The sequence below is a fragment of the Convolutriloba macropyga genome, chromosome 13 (genome assembly GCF_964194025.1).
Source record: "Convolutriloba macropyga chromosome 13, txConMacr16.3, whole genome shotgun sequence".
Classification (NCBI taxonomy): Eukaryota; Metazoa; Xenacoelomorpha; order Acoela; family Convolutidae; genus Convolutriloba; species Convolutriloba macropyga.
The window spans coordinates 18,222,717-18,242,496 of NC_134480.1; the positions used below are offsets into that span (position 1 = coordinate 18,222,717).

Here is a 19,780-nt window from a genome sequence, read left to right on the forward strand (position 1 = left end):
GAGCGGAATTTGAGCGGACATATTAGCAATATCCACTCAAAGCCCTTACATTTTTTAACCAGAATGAGCGGAATTTCAGCGGAATAAAAATGCAAGAAATGAGCGGAATTTGAGCGGAATGAAAAATGAAGGTAATGAGAGGAATTCGAGCGCAATGCAAAGTGCGAGAAATGAGCAGAGTTTGAGCGGAATAAAAACTGCAAGAAATGAGTGGAATTTGAGCGGGAAAAAAATGCAAGAAATGAGCGGATTGGTCGGAATGAGCGGATTTTCTTAATACCTGATTTTAGGGGGGGGGGGGGGCACATGTACAGCTAAAACAGGAAAATTAAGTGGCTGATACTGTCGGAGAATTGTTTTAAGTCCACTGTGTTCTGGTTTTTGTACTCTCCTTTTTTTCCCTGGCTTGGGACAGGCAGTGGCGGAGTTACTTTTAAAATAGCTATAGGAGAATTGAGCAGAGCACTAGGTACAAAGCCTAGGCTAAATACTCGATCTCCAAAACAAACAAACAAAATAAAATAAAACAAAGCAAACATTATGATATCGCTAAAAAATGTCGGAAAAATTTCCCAAGTACGGTTAAAAATCCGATTTAGATATTTTTAGCACTCTTAAGCCGCAGCAGGTAAAAGACTTGTCGATTGATGTCTTTCGAAAAGAACATTTAACAAAAGGAGAATCAACCTAAGTGATTTTTTATCCTGCCAAAGCTGATGAGGAATTAATGATAAAACTATACGTAGTTATCCCTAGACTCAAGTAAGTATGTTTTTAGTTATGATTCACTCAGTGTATTTACCTTCACTCAGTGTATTTACCTTCAATTTACACGTCTTGCATGGTTTATTTTAAATAGAATATACATAATATATAATTGAATTAATCGATATTATGATACCGCTTAAGTGGAGTCATCACTGGCTGTTATTTATTATTAAACTGGTCGAAGAATGCCAAAAAATGAAACAAGCAGACAGACACAAACGTGTTCAACAACTAGCTTTGTGGCTCAGTCATAACATTCATGTTTGTTGCTCGTACGAACAATTTTTATTAATACTGTCTGAGCAGAAAACAATATAACAATGAATCATTTCCACTGACTTTCATCTGGCAAAGAGTAGTATATTTTAAACCAATACTTGGAGCCAGGATTGCCAGCCGAATGGGCGTGTAGAAGAAGGAGAAATTAAAGAAAAAAAATGATGAATCCGAATATTTCCCGCTATCCCATTGGTCAGATTCATATGCATATAGTCAAAACGCAATTTTTAGCATTGTTATATTAAACTGTTAAGCGTAACGAAGGTCTGGCAATTTTTCCATTTTCTATTTATCTATTCAGTGTTCTGTCTGTTAAGCCGTGATCTTACCCCACTCCCTATAATTTTAGAAGACTGGTCATCTAGCAGAATGAGAAAAAACATTATACCCATTTTGAAAACAATTCTGCTAGACGCCCATTCGGAAATATTGACGTCAAACTGTACATCTGGAAATCTTTTGTAGAAACGAAGAATTATTCCCCTTCTCTCTGATTGGTCATTTTTTGCTAATGTTTTATTGAAGAACATCAATCCTTCACATTAAATTCGGCTAGTAAATATTCGGATTCTAAATAAAAAATTGTCTTTCATATATTATTCATCGGCTTTTCACTATTCGATTTAATTAAACGTCGTTGAATAGTCAAATGTTCTTATTTATTATTCTGATAGGTCTGCGCTACACAAAACTGTCATCAATTATATCCGAAAAAAGTGAAGTTCTACTGAGATGAATAGTCATCCCTTATCACGATTGTTAACCAATACTTTGCTTATAATAATAATGATAATGCATTCAACCAAACATAGTTACCAGCTTGGTAGTCGTCTCCAGATTAGGGGAAAATCAATTAAGTTTCAATAATTAGAAATTTATCGAAAACTTTCCATTATAAATTATACTGTCCAAGATTTATTCCCCTAAAATTAGTGGAAGTTATCATTACGTTTATTATTTCCCAGTAAATCTGCTAAACTTTGTTGCTTCAGCAAATTTTCGACCGCATATCTCATGAAATTTACGTGAATTCTGGTATTTTGCCACAAAAACTTCCCGATGAGTGTTGATAGTACTGACAAAGCGCTTCATATTGTTCCAGACCTTGGAACTTACTTACGGGACGAACCTTTTTTGAAATACCATCTGGGAAATGGCAACCTCATCAAGATTTTAGAGACAACCGAACCGGATGGCTACTTTATTAGATCCAGACATATGGACGTCGATGCTTCCAAGAATTCGAGCCGACAGTCATCGCTGGTATTTGAGCCAAAATCGCGATCGCAGAGCCTTGAAGCACAAACAGAGGGTGACAATAAAGCGCACAGCTTTCCAGGGTTGACAATTACTTGATTTCGTATGCAACGCTTGTTCATGTTATCACACAAAATAGGACATGCCCTGGGAGGATTATTGTTAAGTGGGTTGAGGGGAGGGGTCAACTAATCAACAAATCTGAATGGGGTAGGACTCAGCATCTTTCAACTAAATCTTGTGCCAGAACTGGGATCTTTTGCGTCCATTTTTTTGTTTTTTTGGGGGGGGGGGGGTGGGGGTTAACAAGGATTACTTTTCAAATGGATAATACCTAAATTCTGCATCAAATGGGAGACAAATAATATAACTCAACGCAAAAACCTCAATATGTGCTGATAATTCAGTCCTAGCTAGTTGACGGGCCGCTTGGTGCGCATCGCGCGTGATGCAACTTTGCCGCGATAACCGGCCTATTGTTTCCGCTTTACATCCCAGGGTGGATGAGGAACATGACCATGATCAGCGCTCTGCAACTTCTGCGTACGTTTTTTCAAAATTATTTCTCGTTAATTGAGGGCCATATGGATGCCAGCGACTACATTGTGAAAAAAATATAGTCCGTCTCATAAAAGTGAAATAAGCGAACATTCGAAAAACGCCAATAACGTGCAATTGAGCATCAATGTGCTCATTTGAATGTCAACGTTTTCTCCGTTAGGTTTTCATTAGTCAAGTTTTTCGACATGTTTTAAATTTGAACTCTGACCTTTAAACTCTAATCCGTGATTTTTGAAACGGTCGCTTATTTCATCTTTATGGGACAATCTATAGTCAAAATACAAAGTTTAACTAGGATTCACATTGAGAGTACATGCAAGTGTGGTCAAACTGAAACAGAGTTCACAGGCGCCCATTTTATTTGTTGTTTTCTTGACCCCTACCTGTTTTTTTTAATATTGTCTTCTTCTTCCTTTTTGGCTTTCAAATTTAAATTGCCACAGTAGAACACAAAAACAATGTCAGGTCAGTCAAGCAATATCAAGTAATCGTTTAATGCAACTTTTCACTCGGTCCATTTTTGGTCTGTCACTTTTAACTTTACATTCTCCTCGAAAACGGGATACAGGTGAAGTCCCCAGGGCATTTAGTCACAGCTGGGCTCTTAGAGTTCTACTATTTTCTGAGGAGACATCAGATCATGGTGAAATATCCAGTTTTTTTTCAGCGGGTTGTACCCCTTCAAGCCCATGCAAGCCCACAATCCCGCTTCCCGCTACCCATTAACCCTCTGCTCCAAAAAACTCAGCAATTGTGCCGACATTAGTTGACTATGTCCAAATGGTTGTTTTTCATGGAAAATTTATGTAAGCTCTTTTTGCTCTTAGCTTCAGATAAGAATCACATAGCTTCATTCATAGCGACAGTTTTATATTGTTAAAGGCAACAACAACAAGATAATGCGGTTATCAGATTTGCAAAAAAATCTTTCCATTCTCACGGCAACTTCATTCGGCTCAGTACTGACAATGTAACAAAATTTCTGTGCAAAAAGTAAAAATTTCAGGTGTATCTCTAAACTTCAGGTGTAGAGTCAAGTCTGCTTCATGCAGCCAATGTCTTTTACTGCACTTTTTGATGCAAAATACTTTGTTCAGTTTCTGAAATACTATTGACTTACTTTTTTTCCTCTAGCTTTGTTTAAAAAGATCAAGCTCTACTCCCAGACTTGAGTCATAGTTGAGTGTGCTTGTTTACAGTTCTTTCTTAATTAAAAAATTTGATTCGAATTTTAATTTTTGATGCTCTTTCTTTAGCACCTTCATTGGCGTTTTTTGTCAAATTTCCATAAACTTGGCATTCCTATAGATTGGTTTCTTTAGCTCCTCTCTTGTCCTTTTCTCCAAGTTTCCAGAATCGTTTTACTCCTATAGATTGCTGTCGTTCTTTCTTGTAAGTAAGTTCCAGTCTCTCCTCACGTTTACACCATTTTATTTCCTTGCCAGCTCATCTCCTAATTTATTTTAACCCTTTGAACGAATTACCCCCCTCACTCTTACACCGTTTTACCGCCCTTTGCAGCTCAACTCTTAATTCATTTTGCGCCCTCTGAACAAATTAACCCCTCAAGCATTCACCATTTTACCTTTTTTCTCCCATTGCAGCCCATTGCAGCCCACTCCTACATGAAAGTTTTAGCCAGGGGATATAAATCCTCAAAAGTCCTTCCATTGCAGCTCTCTCTTACATGGTAATTATAGTCCATGGGAGTAATTCCCGAAAAATCCTATCAGTGCTGGACATTGCAGCTCACTCTTACTTGGCAATTTTAGTCAGGGGAGGTAATTCCTGAAAATGCCTCCCATTGCAGCCCATTGCAGCTCAGCCTTACATGGCAAATTTAGTCAGGGGAAGTAATTCCTCAAAAGTACTCGCCTTGCAGCCCATTGCAGCCCACTCTTACTCGGCAATTTCAGTCAGGGGGGTAATTCCTCAAAATCATTCCATTGCAGCCCACTTTTACATAGCAATTTAAGTCCGCGGGGAGTAATTCCTCAAAAGTCTTCCCATTTCAGCCCAACTCTTACATCATTTTACCCACTCTGAACAAATCATTCGGAGACTTCTACATCAGTTTACCCCCATAGACAAATTACCCCCACCCTTACAACAAAATGAGAGGTTTTTAGGGAGGACGTTCGACCCGAGAAAGGATTACGTTTCTAATGGATAACACCTAAATTCTGCATCAAATGGGAGACAAGTAATAATAATGAACGCAAGAACTTAATATGTGCTGATAGTCCAGTCCTAGCTAGTTGACGGGCCGGTTGGTGCGCATCGCGCGTGATGCAACTTTGCCGCGATAATCGGCCGATATTTTCCGGTTTACAATATATTTATATATAATAATATTTATATATAATATATTTACGATATTTTCGGCCGATAAGTAGAAGTTATCATTACTTTATTATTTCCCAGTTAATCTGCTAACCTTTGTCTCTGCAGCAAATTTTCGACCGCATATCTCATGAAATTTACTTAGTGAATTCTGGTATTTTGCCACAAAAACTTTCCAATGAGTGTTGATAGTAGTGACAAAGCGCTTCTTATTGTTCCAGACCTTGGAACTTACTTACGAGACGAACCTTTTTCAAAATACCATCTTGGAAATGGCAACCTCATCAAAATTCTAGAGACAGTCGAAACGGATGGCTACTTTATTAGACCCAGACATATGCACGTCGATGCGTCCAAGAATCCGAGCCGACTGTCATCACTGGTATTTGAGCCAGAATCGCGATCGCAGAGCCCTGAAGCAAAAACAGAGGGTGACAATAAAGCGCACAGCTTTCCAGGGTTGACAATTACTTGCTTTCGTATGCAACGCTTGTTTATGTTATCACACAAAGTTGATGGGGAGGGATCAACTAATCAAAAAAAAAGAAATGGTGTAGTGCTCAGCATCTTTTAACTACATCTTTTGTCACAAAACTGGGATCTTTTGCGTTTTTTTGTGGTGGGGGGTAACATGGATTACGTTTCGAAATGAATAACACCTAAATTCTGCATCAAATGGGAGACATGTAATATAACGCAACGCAAAATCTCTATATGTGCTGATAATTCAGTCTTAGCTAGTTGACGGGCATGGCGCGCGATGCAACATTGCCGCGATAACCGGCCTAATGTTTCTGCTTTAAATCTCACGGTGGATGAGGAGCATGACCATGATCAGCGCTCTGCAACTTCTGCGTACGTTTTTTCAAAATTATTTCTCGTTAGTTGAGGGCCATATGGATGCCAGCGACTACATTGTGAAAAAAATATAGTCCATCTCATAAAAGTGAAATAAGCGAACATTCGAAAAACGCCAAAAACGTGCAATTGAGCATCAATGTGCTCACTTGAATGTCAACGTTTTCTCCGTTAGGTTTTCATTAGGCAAGTTTTTCGACATGTTTTAAATTTGAACTCTGACCTTTAAACTCTAATCCGTGACTTTTGAAACGGTCGCTTATTTCATCTTTATGGGACAATCTATAGTCAAAATACAAAGTTTAACTAGGTTTCACATTGAGAGTACATGCAAGTGTGGTCAAACTAAACCAGTTCACAGGCGCCCATTTTATTTGTTGTTTTCTTGACCCCTACCTGTTTTTTTTAATATTGTCTTCTTCTTCCTTTTTGGCTTTCAAATTTAAATTGCCACAGTAGAACACAAAAACAATGTCAGGTCAGTCAAGCAATATCAAGTAATCGTTTAATGCAACTTTTCACTCGGTCCATTTTTGGTCTGTCACTTTTAACTTTACATTCTCCTCGAAAACGGGATACAGGTGAAGTCCCCAGGGCATTTAGTCACAGCTGGGCTCTTAGAGTTCTACTATTTTCTGAGGAGACATCAGATCATGGTGAAATATCCAGTTTTTTTCGGCGGGTTGTACCCCTTCAAGCCCATGCAAGCCCACAATCCCGCTTCCCGCTACCCATTAACCCTCTGCTCTAAAAAACTCAGCAATTGTGCCGACATTAGTTGACTATGTTTCAGTGCTTTCAGAGAATCATTTTAAATTCAATCTTTTCAAATTTTGGCTAATTTTAGTTTTTTTCTCTGATTTTTGCTTTAAAAAAGGGAACATCTCCAAATGGTTGTTTTTCATGGAAAATTTATGTAAGCCCTTTTTGCTCTTAGCTTCAGATAAGAATCACATAGCTTCATTCATAGCTACAGCTTTATATTGTTTCAGGCAAGAATGAAAAGATAATGCGTTTATCAGATTTGCAAAAAAATCTTTCCATTCTCACGGCAACTTCATTCGGCTCAGTACTGACAATGTAACAAAATTTCTGTGCAAAAAGTAAAAATTTCAGGTGTATCTTTAAATTTCGGGTGTAGAGTCAAATTGCTTCATGCAGCCAATGTCTTTTACTGCACTTTTTGATGCAAAATACTTTGTTCAGTTTCTGAAATACTATTGACTTATTTTTTTCCTCTTGCTTTGTTTGAAAAGATCAAGCTCTACTCCCGGACTTGAGTCACAGTTAAATGTGCTTGTTTACAGTTCTATCTTAATTAAAAACTTTGATTCGAATTTTAATTTTTGATGCTCTTTCTTTAGCACCTTCATTGGCGTTTTTTTCAAATTTCCATAAACTTGGCATTCCTATAGATTGGTTTCTTTAGCTCCTCTCTTGTCCTTTTCTCCAAGTTTCCAGAATCGTTTTACTCCTATAGATTGCTGTGCTCGTTCTTGTAAGTAAGTTCCAGTCGCTCCTCACGTTTACACCATTTTATTTCCTTGCCAGCTCATCTCCTAATTTATTTTAACCCTCTGAACGAATTACCCCCTCACTCTTACACCCTTTTACCCCCTTTCCGCCCAACCCTTGCAACATTTTACCCCCCTGAAAAAACTTCACCCTCACTCTTACATCATATTCTCCACTTTGGCAGATCAACTGTTACATCCTTTTACTCCCTCTGAACACCTTACCCCCATTGATACACCACTTTACCCTCTTGACAGCTCAACTCTCAGCTCATTTTACTCCTCTGAACAAACGACCCCATCAATCTTACACCAGTTTTGCCCCCTTGGCAGCCCAGCTCCTATCTTATTTTACCCCTTCTGATTAAGTACCTCCTGACTCTCACACCATTTTCTCCCCCTTGGCAGCCCAACTCTTACATCATTTTACCTCGTCTTAACTAATTATCCCTCACTCTTACATCAGTTTTTCCCCTTCGGCAGATCAACCCTTACATCATTTTACTTCCTCTTAACAAGTTACGCTCCACTCTTACACCCGTTACCCCCCTGGCAGTTCATCTCCTATCTCATTTTTCCTCCCTCTGAATAAGTACCCCCTCACTCATACACCATTTTACCTCCTTGGCAATTGAACTCTCACATCATTTTACTCCCTCTTGACAAGTTACCCCTCACTCTTACACCGTTTTACCCCCCTTTGCAGCTCAACTTTTAATTCATTTTGCCCCCTCTGAACAAATTACCCCCTCAAGCATTCATCATTTTACTTTTTTTCTCCCATTGCAGCCGATTGCAGCCCACTCTTACAAGAAAATTTTTGCCAGGGGATATAAATCCCCAAAAGTCTTTCCATTGCAGCTCTCTCTTACATGGCAATTATAATCCAGGGGAGTAATTCCCGAAAAGTCCTGTCATTGCTGGACATTGCAGCTCACTCTTACTTGGCAATTTTAGTCAGTGGAGGTAATTCCTGAAAATGCCTCCCATTGCAGCCCATTGCAGCTCAGCCTTACATGGCAATTTTAGTCAGGGGAAGTTATTCCTCAAAAGTACTCGCCTTGCAGCCCATTGCAGCCCACTCTTACTTGGCAATTTCAGTCAGGGGGGTAACTCCTCAAAATCATCCCATTGCAGCCCACTTTTACATAGCAAATTTTCAACCGCATATCTCATGAAATTTACTTAGTGAATTCTGGTATTTTGCCACAAAAACTTTCCAATGAGTGTTGATAGTAGTGACAAAGCGCTTCTTATTGTTCCAGACCTTGGAACTTACTTACGAGACGAACCTTTTTCAATATACCATCTTGGAAATGGCAACCTCATCAAAATTCTAGAGACAGTCGAAACGGATGGCTACTTTATTAGATCCAGACATATGGACGTCGATGCGTCCAAGAATCCGAGCCGACAGTCATCGCTGGTATTTGAGCCAAAATCGCGATCGCAGAGCCCTGAAGCACAAACAGAGGGTGACAATAAAGCGCACAGCTTTCCAGGGTTGACAATTACTTGCTTTCGTATGCAACGCTTGTTTATGTTATCACACAAAGTTGATGGGGAGGGATCAACTAATCAAAAAAAAAGAAATGGTGTAGTGCTCAGCATCTTTTAACTACATCTTTTGTCACAAAACTGGGATCTTTTGCGTTTTTTTGTGGTGGGGGGTAACATGGATTACGTTTCGAAATGAATAACACCTAAATTCTGCATCAAATGGGAGACATGTAATATAACGCAACGCAAAATCTCTATATGTGCTGATAATTCAGTCTTAGCTAGTTGACGGGCATGGCGCGCGATGCAACATTGCCGCGATAACCGGCCTATTGTTTCTGCTTTAAATCTCACGGTGGATGAGGAGCATGACCATGATCAGCGCTCTGCAACTTCTGCGTACGTTTTTTCAAAATTATTTCTCGTTAGTTGAGGGCCATATGGATGCCAGCGACTACATTGTGAAAAAAATATAGTCCGTCTCATAAAAGTGAAATAAGCGAACATTCGAAAAACGCCAATAACGTGCAATTGAGCATCAATGTGCTCATTTGAATGTCAACGTTTTCTCCGTTAGGTTTTCATTAGTCAAGTTTTTCGACATGTTTTAAATTTGAACTCTGACCTTTAAACTCTAATCCGTGACTTTTGAAACGGTCGCTTATTTCATCTTTATGGGACAATCTATAGTCAAAATGCAAAGTTTAACTAGGATTCACATTGAGAGTACATGCAAGTGTGGTCAAACTGAAACAGAGTTCACAGGCGCCCATTTTATTTGTTGTTTTCTTGACCCCTACCTGTTTTTTTTAATATTGTCTTCTTCTTCCTTTTTGGCTTTCAAATTTAAATTGCCACAGTAGAACACAAAAACAATGTCAGGTCAGTCAAGCAATATCAAGTAATCGTTTAATGCAACTTTTCACTCGGTCCATTTTTGGTCTGTCACTTTTAACTTTACATTCTCCTCGAAAACGGGATACAGGTGAAGTCCCCAGGGCATTTAGTCACAGCTGGGCTCTTAGAGTTCTACTATTTTCTGAGGAGACATCAGATCATGGTGAAATATCCAGTTTTTTTCGGCGGGTTGTACCCCTTCAAGCCCATGCAAGCCCACAATCCCGCTTCCCGCTACCCATTAACCCTCTGCTCTAAAAAACTCAGCAATTGTGCCGACATTAGTTGACTATGTTTCAGTGCTTTCAGAGAATCATTTTAAATTCAATCTTTTCAAATTTTGGCTAATTTTAGTTTTTTTCTCTGATTTTTGCTTTAAAAAAGGGAACATCTCCAAATGGTTGTTTTTCATGGAAAATTTATGTAAGCTCTTTTTGCTCTTAGCTTCAGATAAGAATCACATAGCTTCATTCATAGCTACAGCTTTATATTGTTTCAGGCAAGAATGAAAAGATAATGCGTTTATCAGATTTGCAAAAAAATCTTTCCATTCTCACGGCAACTTCATTCGGCTCAGTACTGACAATGTAACAAAAATTTCTGTGCAAAAAGTAAAAATTTCAGGTGTATCTTTAAATTTCGGGTGTAGAGTCAAATTGCTTCATGCAGCCAATGTCTTTTACTGCACTTTTTGATGCAAAATACTTTGTTCAGTTTCTGAAATACTTTTGACTTATTTTTTTTCCTCTTGCTTTGTTTGAAAAGATCAAGCTCTACTCCCAGACTTGAGTCACAGTTAAATGTGCTTGTTTACAGTTCTTTCTTAATTAAAAACTTTGATTCGAATTTTAATTTTTGATGCTCTTTCTTTAGCACCTTCATTGGCGTTTTTTTTCAAATTTCCATAAACTTGGCATTCCTATAGATTCGTTTCTTTAGCTCCTCTCTTGTCCTTTTCTCCAAGTTTCCAGAATCGTTTTACTCCTATAGATTGCTGTCGCTCGTTCTTGTAAGTAAGTTCCAGTCTCTCCTCACGTTTACACCATTTTATTTCCTTGCCAGCTCATCTCCTAATTTATTTTAACCCTCTGAACGAATTACCCCCTCACTCTTACACCCTTTTACCCCCTTGCCGCCCAACCCTTGCAACATTTTACCCCACTGTAAAAACTGCACCCTCACTCTTACATCATATTCTCCACTTTGGCAGATCAACTGTTACATCCTTTTACTCCCTCTGAACACCTTACCCCCATTGATACACCACTTTACCCTCTTGACAGCTCAACTCTCAGCTCATTTTACTCCTCTGAACAAACGACCCCATCAATCTTACACCAGTTTTGCCCCCTTGGCAGCCCAGCTCCTACCTTATTTTACCCCTTCTGATTAAGTACCTCCTGACTCTCACACCATTTTCTCCCCCTTGGCAGCCCAACTCTTACATCATTTTACCTCGTCTTAACTAATTATCCCTCACTCTTACATCAATTTTTCCCCTTCGGCAGATCAACCCTTACATCATTTTACTTCCTCTTAACAAGTTACGCTCCACTCTTACACCCGTTACCCCCCTGGCAGTTCATCTCCTATCTCATTTTTCCTCCCTCTGAATAAGTACCCCCTCACTCATACACCATTTTACCTCCTTGGCAATTGAACTCTCACATCATTTTACTCCCTCTTGTCAAGTTACCCCTCACTCTTACACCGTTTTACCCCCCTTTGCAGCTCAACTTTTAATTCATTTTGCCCCCTCTGAACAAATTACCCCCTCAAGCATTCATCATTTTACTTTTTTTCTCCCATTGCAGCCGATTGCAGCCCACTCTTACAAGAAAATTTTTGCCAGGGGATATAAATCCCCAAAAGTCCTTCCATTGCAGCTCTCTCTTACATGGCAATTATAGTCCAGGGGAGTAATTCCCGAAAAGTCCTGTCATTGCTGGACATTGCAGCTCACTCTTACTTGGCAATTTTAGTCAGTGGAAGTAATTCCTGAAAATGCCTCCCATTGCAGCCCATTGCAGCTCAGCCTTACATGGCAATTTTAGTCAGGGGAAGTTATTCCTCAAAAGTACTCGCCTTGCAGCCCATTGCAGCCCACTCTTACTTGGCAATTTCAGTCAGGGGGGTAACTCCTCAAAATCATCCCGTTGCAGCCCACTTTTACATAGCAAATTTTCGACCGCATATCTCATGAAATTTACTTAGTGAATTCTGGTATTTTGCCACAAAACTTTCCAATGAGTGTTGATAGTAGTGACAAAGCGCTTCTTATTGTTCCAGAACTTGGAACTTACTTACGAGACGAACCTTTTTCAAAATACCATCTTGGAAATGGCAACCTCATCAAAATTCTAGAGACAGTCGAAACGGATGGCTACTTTATAAGATCCAGACATATGGACGTCGATGCGTCCAAGAATCCGAGCCGACAGTCATCGCTGGTATTTGAGCCAAAATCGCGATCGCAGAGCCCTGAAGCACAAACAGAGGGTGACAATAAAGCGCACAGCTTTCCAGGGTTGACAATTACTTGCTTTCGTATGCAACGCTTGTTTATGTTATCACACAAAGTTGATGGGGAGGGATCAACTAATCAAAAAAAAAGAAATGGTGTAGTGCTCAGCATCTTTTAACTACATCTTTTGTCACAAAACTGGGATCTTTTGCGTTTTTTTGTGGTGGGGGGTAACATGGATTACGTTTCGAAATGAATAACACCTAAATTCTGCATCAAATGGGAGACATGTAATATAACGCAACGCAAAATCTCAATATGTGCTGATAATTCAGTCTTAGCTAGTTGACGGGCATGGCGCGCGATGCAACATTGCCGCGATAACCGGCCTATTGTTTCTGCTTTAAATCTCACGGTGGATGAGGAGCATGACCATGATCAGCGCTCTGCAACTTCTGCGTACGTTTTTTCAAAATTATTTCTCGTTAGTTGAGGGCCATATGGATGCCAGCGACTACATTGTGAAAAAAATATAGTCCGTCTCATAAAAGTGAAATAAGCGAACATTCGAAAAACGCCAATAACGTGCAATTGAGCATCAATGTGCTCATTTGAATGTCAACGTTTTCTCCGTTAGGTTTTCATTAGTCAAGTTTTTCGACATGTTTTAAATTTGAACTCTGACCTTTAAACTCTAATCCGTGACTTTTGAAACGGTCGCTTATTTCATCTTTATGGGACAATCTATAGTCAAAATACAAAGTTTAACTAGGATTCACATTGAGAGTACATGCAAGTGTGGTCAAACTGAAACAGAGTTCACAGGCGCCCATTTTATTTGTTGTTTTCTTGACCCCTACCTGTTTTTTTTAATATTGTCTTCTTCTTCCTTTTTGGCTTTCAAATTTAAATTGCCACAGTAGAACACAAAAACAATGTCAGGTCAGTCAAGCAATATCAAGTAATCGTTTAATGCAACTTTTCACTCGGTCCATTTTTGGTCTGTCACTTTTAACTTTACATTCTCCTCGAAAACCGGATACAGGTGAAGTCCCCAGGGCATTTAGTCACAGCTGGGCTCTTAGAGTTCTACTATTTTCTGAGGAGACATCAGATCATGGTGAAATATCCAGTTTTTTTCGGCGGGTTGTACCCCTTCAAGCCCATGCAAGCCCACAATCCCGCTTCCCGCTACCCATTAACCCTCTGCTCTAAAAAACTCAGCAATTGTGCCGACATTAGTTGACTATGTTTCAGTGCTTTCAGAGAATCATTTTAAATTCAATCTTTTCAAATTTTGGCTAATTTTAGTTTTTTTCTCTGATTTTTGCTTTAAAAAAGGGAACATCTCCAAATGGTTGTTTTTCATGGAAAATTTATGTAAGCTCTTTTTGCTCTTAGCTTCAGATAAGAATCACATAGCTTCATTCATAGCTACAGCTTTATTTTGTTTCAGGCAAGAATGAAAAGATAATGCGTTTATCAGATTTGCAAAAAAAATCTTTCCATTCTCACGGCAACTTCATTTGGCTCAGTACTGACAATGTAACAAAATTTCTGTGCAAAAAGTAAGAATTTCGGGTGTATCTTTAAATTTCGGGTGTAGAGTCAAATTGCTTCATGCAGCCAATGTCTTTTACTGCACTTTTTGATGCAAAATACTTTGTTCAGTTTCTGAAATACTATTGACTTATTTTTTTCCTCTTGCTTTGTTTGAAAAGATCAAGCTCTACTCCCGGACTTGAGTCACAGTTAAATGTGCTTGTTTACAGTTCTTTCTTAATTAAAAACTTTGATTCGAATTTTAATTTTTGATGCTCTTTCTTTAGCACCTTCATTGGCGTTTTTTTCAAATTTCCATAAACTTGGCATTCCTATAGATTGGTTTCTTTAGCTCCTCTCTTGTCCTTTTCTCCAAGTTTCCAGAATCGTTTTACTCCTATAGATTGCTGTCGCTCGTTCTTGTAAGTAAGTTCCAGTCTCTCCTCACGTTTACACCATTTTATTTCCTTGCCAGCTCATCTCCTAATTTATTTTAACCCTCTGAACGAATTACCCCCTCACTCTTACACCCTTTTACCCCCTTGCCGCCCAACCCTTGCAACATTTTACCCCCCTGTAAAAACTGCACCCTCACTCTTACATCATATTCTCCACTTTGGCAGATCAACTGTTACATCCATTTACTCCCTCTGAACACCTTACCCCCATTGATACACCACTTTACCCTCTTGACAGCTCAACTCTCAGCTCATTTTACTCCTCTGAACAAACGACCCCATCAATCTTACACCAGTTTTGCCCCCTTGGCAGCCCAGCTCCTACCTTATTTTACCCCTTCTGATTAAGTACCTCCTGACTCTCACACCATTTTCTCCCCCTTGGCAGCCCAACTCTTACATCATTTTACCTCGTCTTAACTAATTATCCCTCACTCTTACATCAATTTTTCCCCTTCGGCAGATCAACCCTTACATCATTTTACTTCCTCTTAACAAGTTACGCTCCACTCTTACGCCCGTTACCCCCCTGGCAGTTCATCTCCTATCTCATTTTTCCTCCCTCTGAATAAGTACCCCCTCACTCATACACCATTTTACCTCCTTGGCAATTGAACTCTCACATCATTTTACTCCCTCTTGACAAGTTACCCCTCACTCTTACACCGTTTTACCCCCCTTTGCAGCTCAACTTTTAATTCATTTTGCCCCCTCTGAACAAATTACCCCCTCAAGCATTCATCATTTTACTTTTTTTCTCCCATTGCAGCCGATTGCAGCCCACTCTTACAAGAAAATTTTTGCCAGGGGATATAAATCCCCAAAAGTCCTTCCATTGCAGCTCTCTCTTACATGGCAATTATAGTCCAGGGGGAGTAATTCCCGAAAAGTCCTGTCATTGCTGGACATTGCAGCTCACTCTTACTTGGCAATTTTAGTCAGTGGAGGTAATTCCTGAAAATGCCTCCCATTGCAGCCCATTGCAGCTCAGCCTTACATGGCAATTTTAGTCAGGGGAAGTTATTCCTCAAAAGTACTCGCCTTGCAGCCCATTGCAGCCCACTCTTACTTGGCAATTTCAGTCAGGGGGGTAACTCCTCAAAATCATCCCATTGCAGCCCACTCTTACATAGCAATTTAAGTCCGCGGGGAGTAATTCCTCAAAAGTCTTCCCATTTCAGCCCAACTCTTACATCATTTTACCCCCTCTGAACAAAATATTCGGAGACTTCTACATCAGTTTACCCCCATAGACAAATTACCCCCACCCTTACAACAAAATGAGAGGATTTTAGGGAGGACGTTCGACCCGGGAAAGGATTACGTTTCTAATGGATAACACCTAAATTCTGCATCAAATGGGAGACAAGTAATAATAATGAACGCAAGATCTTAATATGTGCTGATAGTTCAGTCCTAGCTAGTTGACGGGCCGGTTGGTGCGCATCGCGCGTGATGCAACTTTGCCGCGATCATCGGCCGATATTTTCCGGTTTACATCCCACGGTGGATGAGGAACATGGCCGTGGTCAGCGCACTGCAAATTTTGCACTGCAAATTTTGCGTACGTTTTTGAAATTTTGTTTCTATAGTTAAGGGCCATATTGATGCCTGCCACTTTATTGTGAACAAAATAGTCAAAATACAAAATTTAGCTAGGGTTCACTTTGAGAATACATGCTATTGAGGCCAAACTGAAACAAATTTTACAGGCATCCATTTGATTTGCTGTCTTCTTGACCCCCTGTTTTTTTTGGTATTGACTTTTTCTTTTGGGCTTTCAAAATTAAATTGCCACAGTAGATCACAAAAACAATATCAGGTCAATCAAGCATTATCAAGTAATCGTTAAATGCAATTTTTTTCCATCCAATTTTTTTCGGTCATTTTCAATTTTTCATTCTCCACGAAAACGGGATAAACAGGTGAAATTCGGCGGGCATTCAGTAACAGCTGGGCTCTTAAGAGTTCTACTATTCTCTGAGGAGACATCAGCTCATGGTGAATTGCCGGTTTTTTCGTCAGTTTGGACCCCTTCAACCACCTCCAAGCCCACAATCCCGCTGCTCGTTAACCCTCCCCCGCTCCAAGAACCTCAGCAATTTGGCCAACATTAGATGGCTATATTTTAGTGCTTTGAAAGAATCATTTGAAAATCAATTCTTTGAATTTTTTTGCCCATTTTTAAATTGTTTTCTCTGACTTTTGCTTTAAAAAAGGGAACAGCTCCAAAGGTTGCTTTTTCATAGAAAATTTATTTGAGCTCTTTTTACTCTTAGCTTCAGATAAGAATCATATAGCTTCATTCACAACAACACCTCAAAATTGTTTAAGGCTACAATAACAAGATGCGGTTATTGCATTTGCAAAAATCTTTCCATTCTCATGGCAACTTTATTCGGCTCAGTACTGACAACGTAACCAAATTTTTGTTCAATTTGTAAAAAAAATTCAGGTGCACCTTCGGACATCATTTCATTAAGAGTCAACATTGCTTCATTGTTTTTACTGCAAAATAGTTTGTTTAGTTTCTGAAATAATATTAACAAAAAATTTTTTCCTCTAGCTTTTTTGTTAAAGGATCAAGCTATACCCCCGGACTTGAGTCATAGTTGAATGTGCTTGTTTACAATTCTTTTTTAATAAAATGTCTTGATTCGAATTTTATTTTTTGATGCTCTTTCTTTAGCTCCTTCCTTGTCGCTTTTTTTCATTTTTCCATAAACTTGGTATTCCTATGGATTGGTTTTTTTAGCTCCTTCCTTGTCGATCTTTTTCAAATTTCCATAAACTTGGTATTACTATAGATTGCTGTCGCTCCTTCTTGTGAAAGAGTTCCAGTCTCTCCTCCTCTCCTCACGATTTTATCGAACTGCAAGGTGAGGTGTTCAACCTATGCTCCAAAAAACGTTATTGTGTGATCGAGAAACAATGTTTTTCCTGCTGCTTTTTACGTAAAATGAAACAGTGTTGGAATCTATTTAGAAGAGTTGCAGTAATGTGTTTCCCTCGCCCTTCAAATCCTCCCTGATATCTAATGCAGCCTCTCAGCATTTTTCGCTGCAAGCAATATTTTGGTAAAAATGAAAATGGAGGAGTCTTTTCTGGACTCCTTCTTTTTAAAACCAAAAAAAAACACAAACTTGATCTCTGTTTTCTTAGAGTATATTAATATGAACAATAATGGCTGAAAGTTACCTGTACAAGGTATATTTTACTGCTTAGAGCAGTGACGACAAGTCCCAATAGTCACGACAAATCTAAAAAACAAGAGATCAACTAATAGTCAATGAGTTAGTAGCTGTCAGTAATTGTAGAATATAGACTTGTAGTTGAGAATAAGATCAAACTGGAACAAATTACAAAATAAACAACAAGATGTTCAAATGGAAAGCCATTTGTTAGGAAAATGGAAGCCATATTCAAATACTGTAGGGTGAAATTTTACCAGTGCATTTGCGGTTCTCAGAACTTTGACTGGATTCAGACAACATACTCTCAATTTGAAAAACTTATTTCAATAAAACTCCATCGCAATCTAATATAAAGCCCCAATAACAGCTCAAAACCCTACAGACTGTGTTGTTTAATATCTTTTGACAGTGGTTAATTCGTTTCAGAAAAAAATTCCCTCAACCCCCCGCGCTTTTTCACGTAACAGTTGTTTTGGTTTTTCCAAAAAAAATTAATTAAGTTTGCCTGTGTAGAATCTGACCTTGCGGAGCACGCAGTCGCGGAGTTTGCGGGGCAATTAGAAGCACAAAACTGAGAAGGGGAAACTCTTTTGTATTAGCTGGTCATATTTATCCACTTTCTATTTTCATAGGAACATTTTAGTCATAGTCACAGTTTAAGTTATATATACTGATACATTTATAGTCAAGTGATAAAAGGAATAAGGGGGAAAATATTAATAGCAACCCATAAGGACTCATCTAAAGGAGCCACAAAAAAGTTCTTCCTATAAATCCGCAAAATGTTGCCAACTAAACTGACTTGAGCAGTATTTAACGTGTTACTGTGTCCTGCATTTTAAATATTCTTGAGCAGTAAATTGTTAATGTATCTTGTTAATGAATCTTTCACAGTAAATTGTTTGTTACTGTGTCCTGTATCTAGGAATTATTTGAGCTGCAGTTCAATTGTTACGAATCACAGCTTTTGGTATTTCAACTAGTGAGTACACAATACATAACCAATTAAATTTTAAAATTAAACATTTTTACGTAAACAAGTTTTAGACATATATCTTTGTCCTTGATTTGTTTCCCTATCTGACTGAACTGGTTTACATACTAAAAAATTCCCTACTGTGTGATTCGTCACAAACCCAGTCAGCGGATATACAATTACAAAAGTGAACTGCAAAAACAAAATATCCAGAACTGCAACCACTAAAACGAATTGGGTGGGGTAAAGCTGTCCTTGTGAATTGTGGGAGAGCAGCCGTTACAACGTGACCTAGGTTAACAAATATTGATCCATGAGACCTGTAACCCTGCGCAAAAATTGTTTTGAAAAATTTTAACCCATAAATATTTCAAAGTATTACTTTTTCTTGCAATGATGAGTCTCACAAGGCCAGCTGATGTATGTCAGCTGACCTATGTCAACAGAAAACCCAAGTTTTTCTGAAACTCAAAACCCAATCCAACTTGCATTTTACACTAATTCAGCACTTCATTGATATTTTGTTTTAAAAATTTTGAATGTTTTACTGATTGTACTCGGCATTAGGCTCACCTAAATGAGAATATACAATCGCATTCCAACAACCCTCTTTTCAACCAGGAATCATTCCAAAACGACCATTTTCCAGAAAAGTTATGACAATAATTTTTTTTGAATCTGACGAAAAATTGTGGAAAAGCATGATCGAATCTTTTTCTCTTTTTTTAATTGTAAATAAAATAAACGAGCCATAGCTTCCCTTCTTTAAATACCAGAAATCTTGTATCAACGTCAAGCCCGGAGCATAGCACGCGTGCAAGTCAAAATTCAAACTGCTCAACTGAGAGTAATGTCAGTTTAACTCACAAACGGTGGGCTCCAATTTTCATCCCTAAACCAATTTCCGACTACTTAGTTCTGTTCAAAACTATCACAAAACGAAACAGCAATGATGTGTTCGATGAAATCTGTTCACAATTAATTGGTCAGTTGATGGAACTGTCAGAAGAACTTGGTTCACCTTCAGAAGAGGAAATGGAGCACGATGGAGCCCCAATGAATTCAGGGATCTGTTTCATTTCTCCATTATAAGTCCTATAATTGATTTTTGGATCTTTTCCGTTTGTTCCCATCGTGTGTCAAAGCCCCCTCCCAAGAAATTATAGCCC

The 19,780-nt window shown here is 38.8% G+C and overlaps 1 protein-coding gene across 1 annotated transcript; it reads left to right on the forward strand.

Annotated features, from left to right (window-relative positions):
• Positions 1–1,655: 1,655 nt before the first annotated feature.
• Positions 1,656–19,703, forward strand: LOC142351646 (uncharacterized). The gene is made up of 2 exons (XM_075403786.1): positions 1,656–2,387; positions 19,409–19,703. Exons 1-2 carry the CDS (start codon positions 2,107–2,109, stop codon positions 19,701–19,703), a joined length of 576 nt encoding a protein of 191 aa, XP_075259901.1. The 5' UTR covers positions 1,656–2,106.
• The last annotated feature ends 77 nt before the right edge of the window (positions 19,704–19,780 follow it).

Coding starts and splice junctions, on each gene's coding strand:
- LOC142351646 (XM_075403786.1), top strand. CDS start 2,107: ATGAGTGTTGATAGTACTGACAAAGCGCTTCATATTGTTCCAGACCTT. Junction 2,388..19,408: donor AAAGCGCACAGCTTTCCAGG/GTTGACAATTAC, acceptor ATCAACGTCAAG/CCCGGAGCATAGCACGCGTG.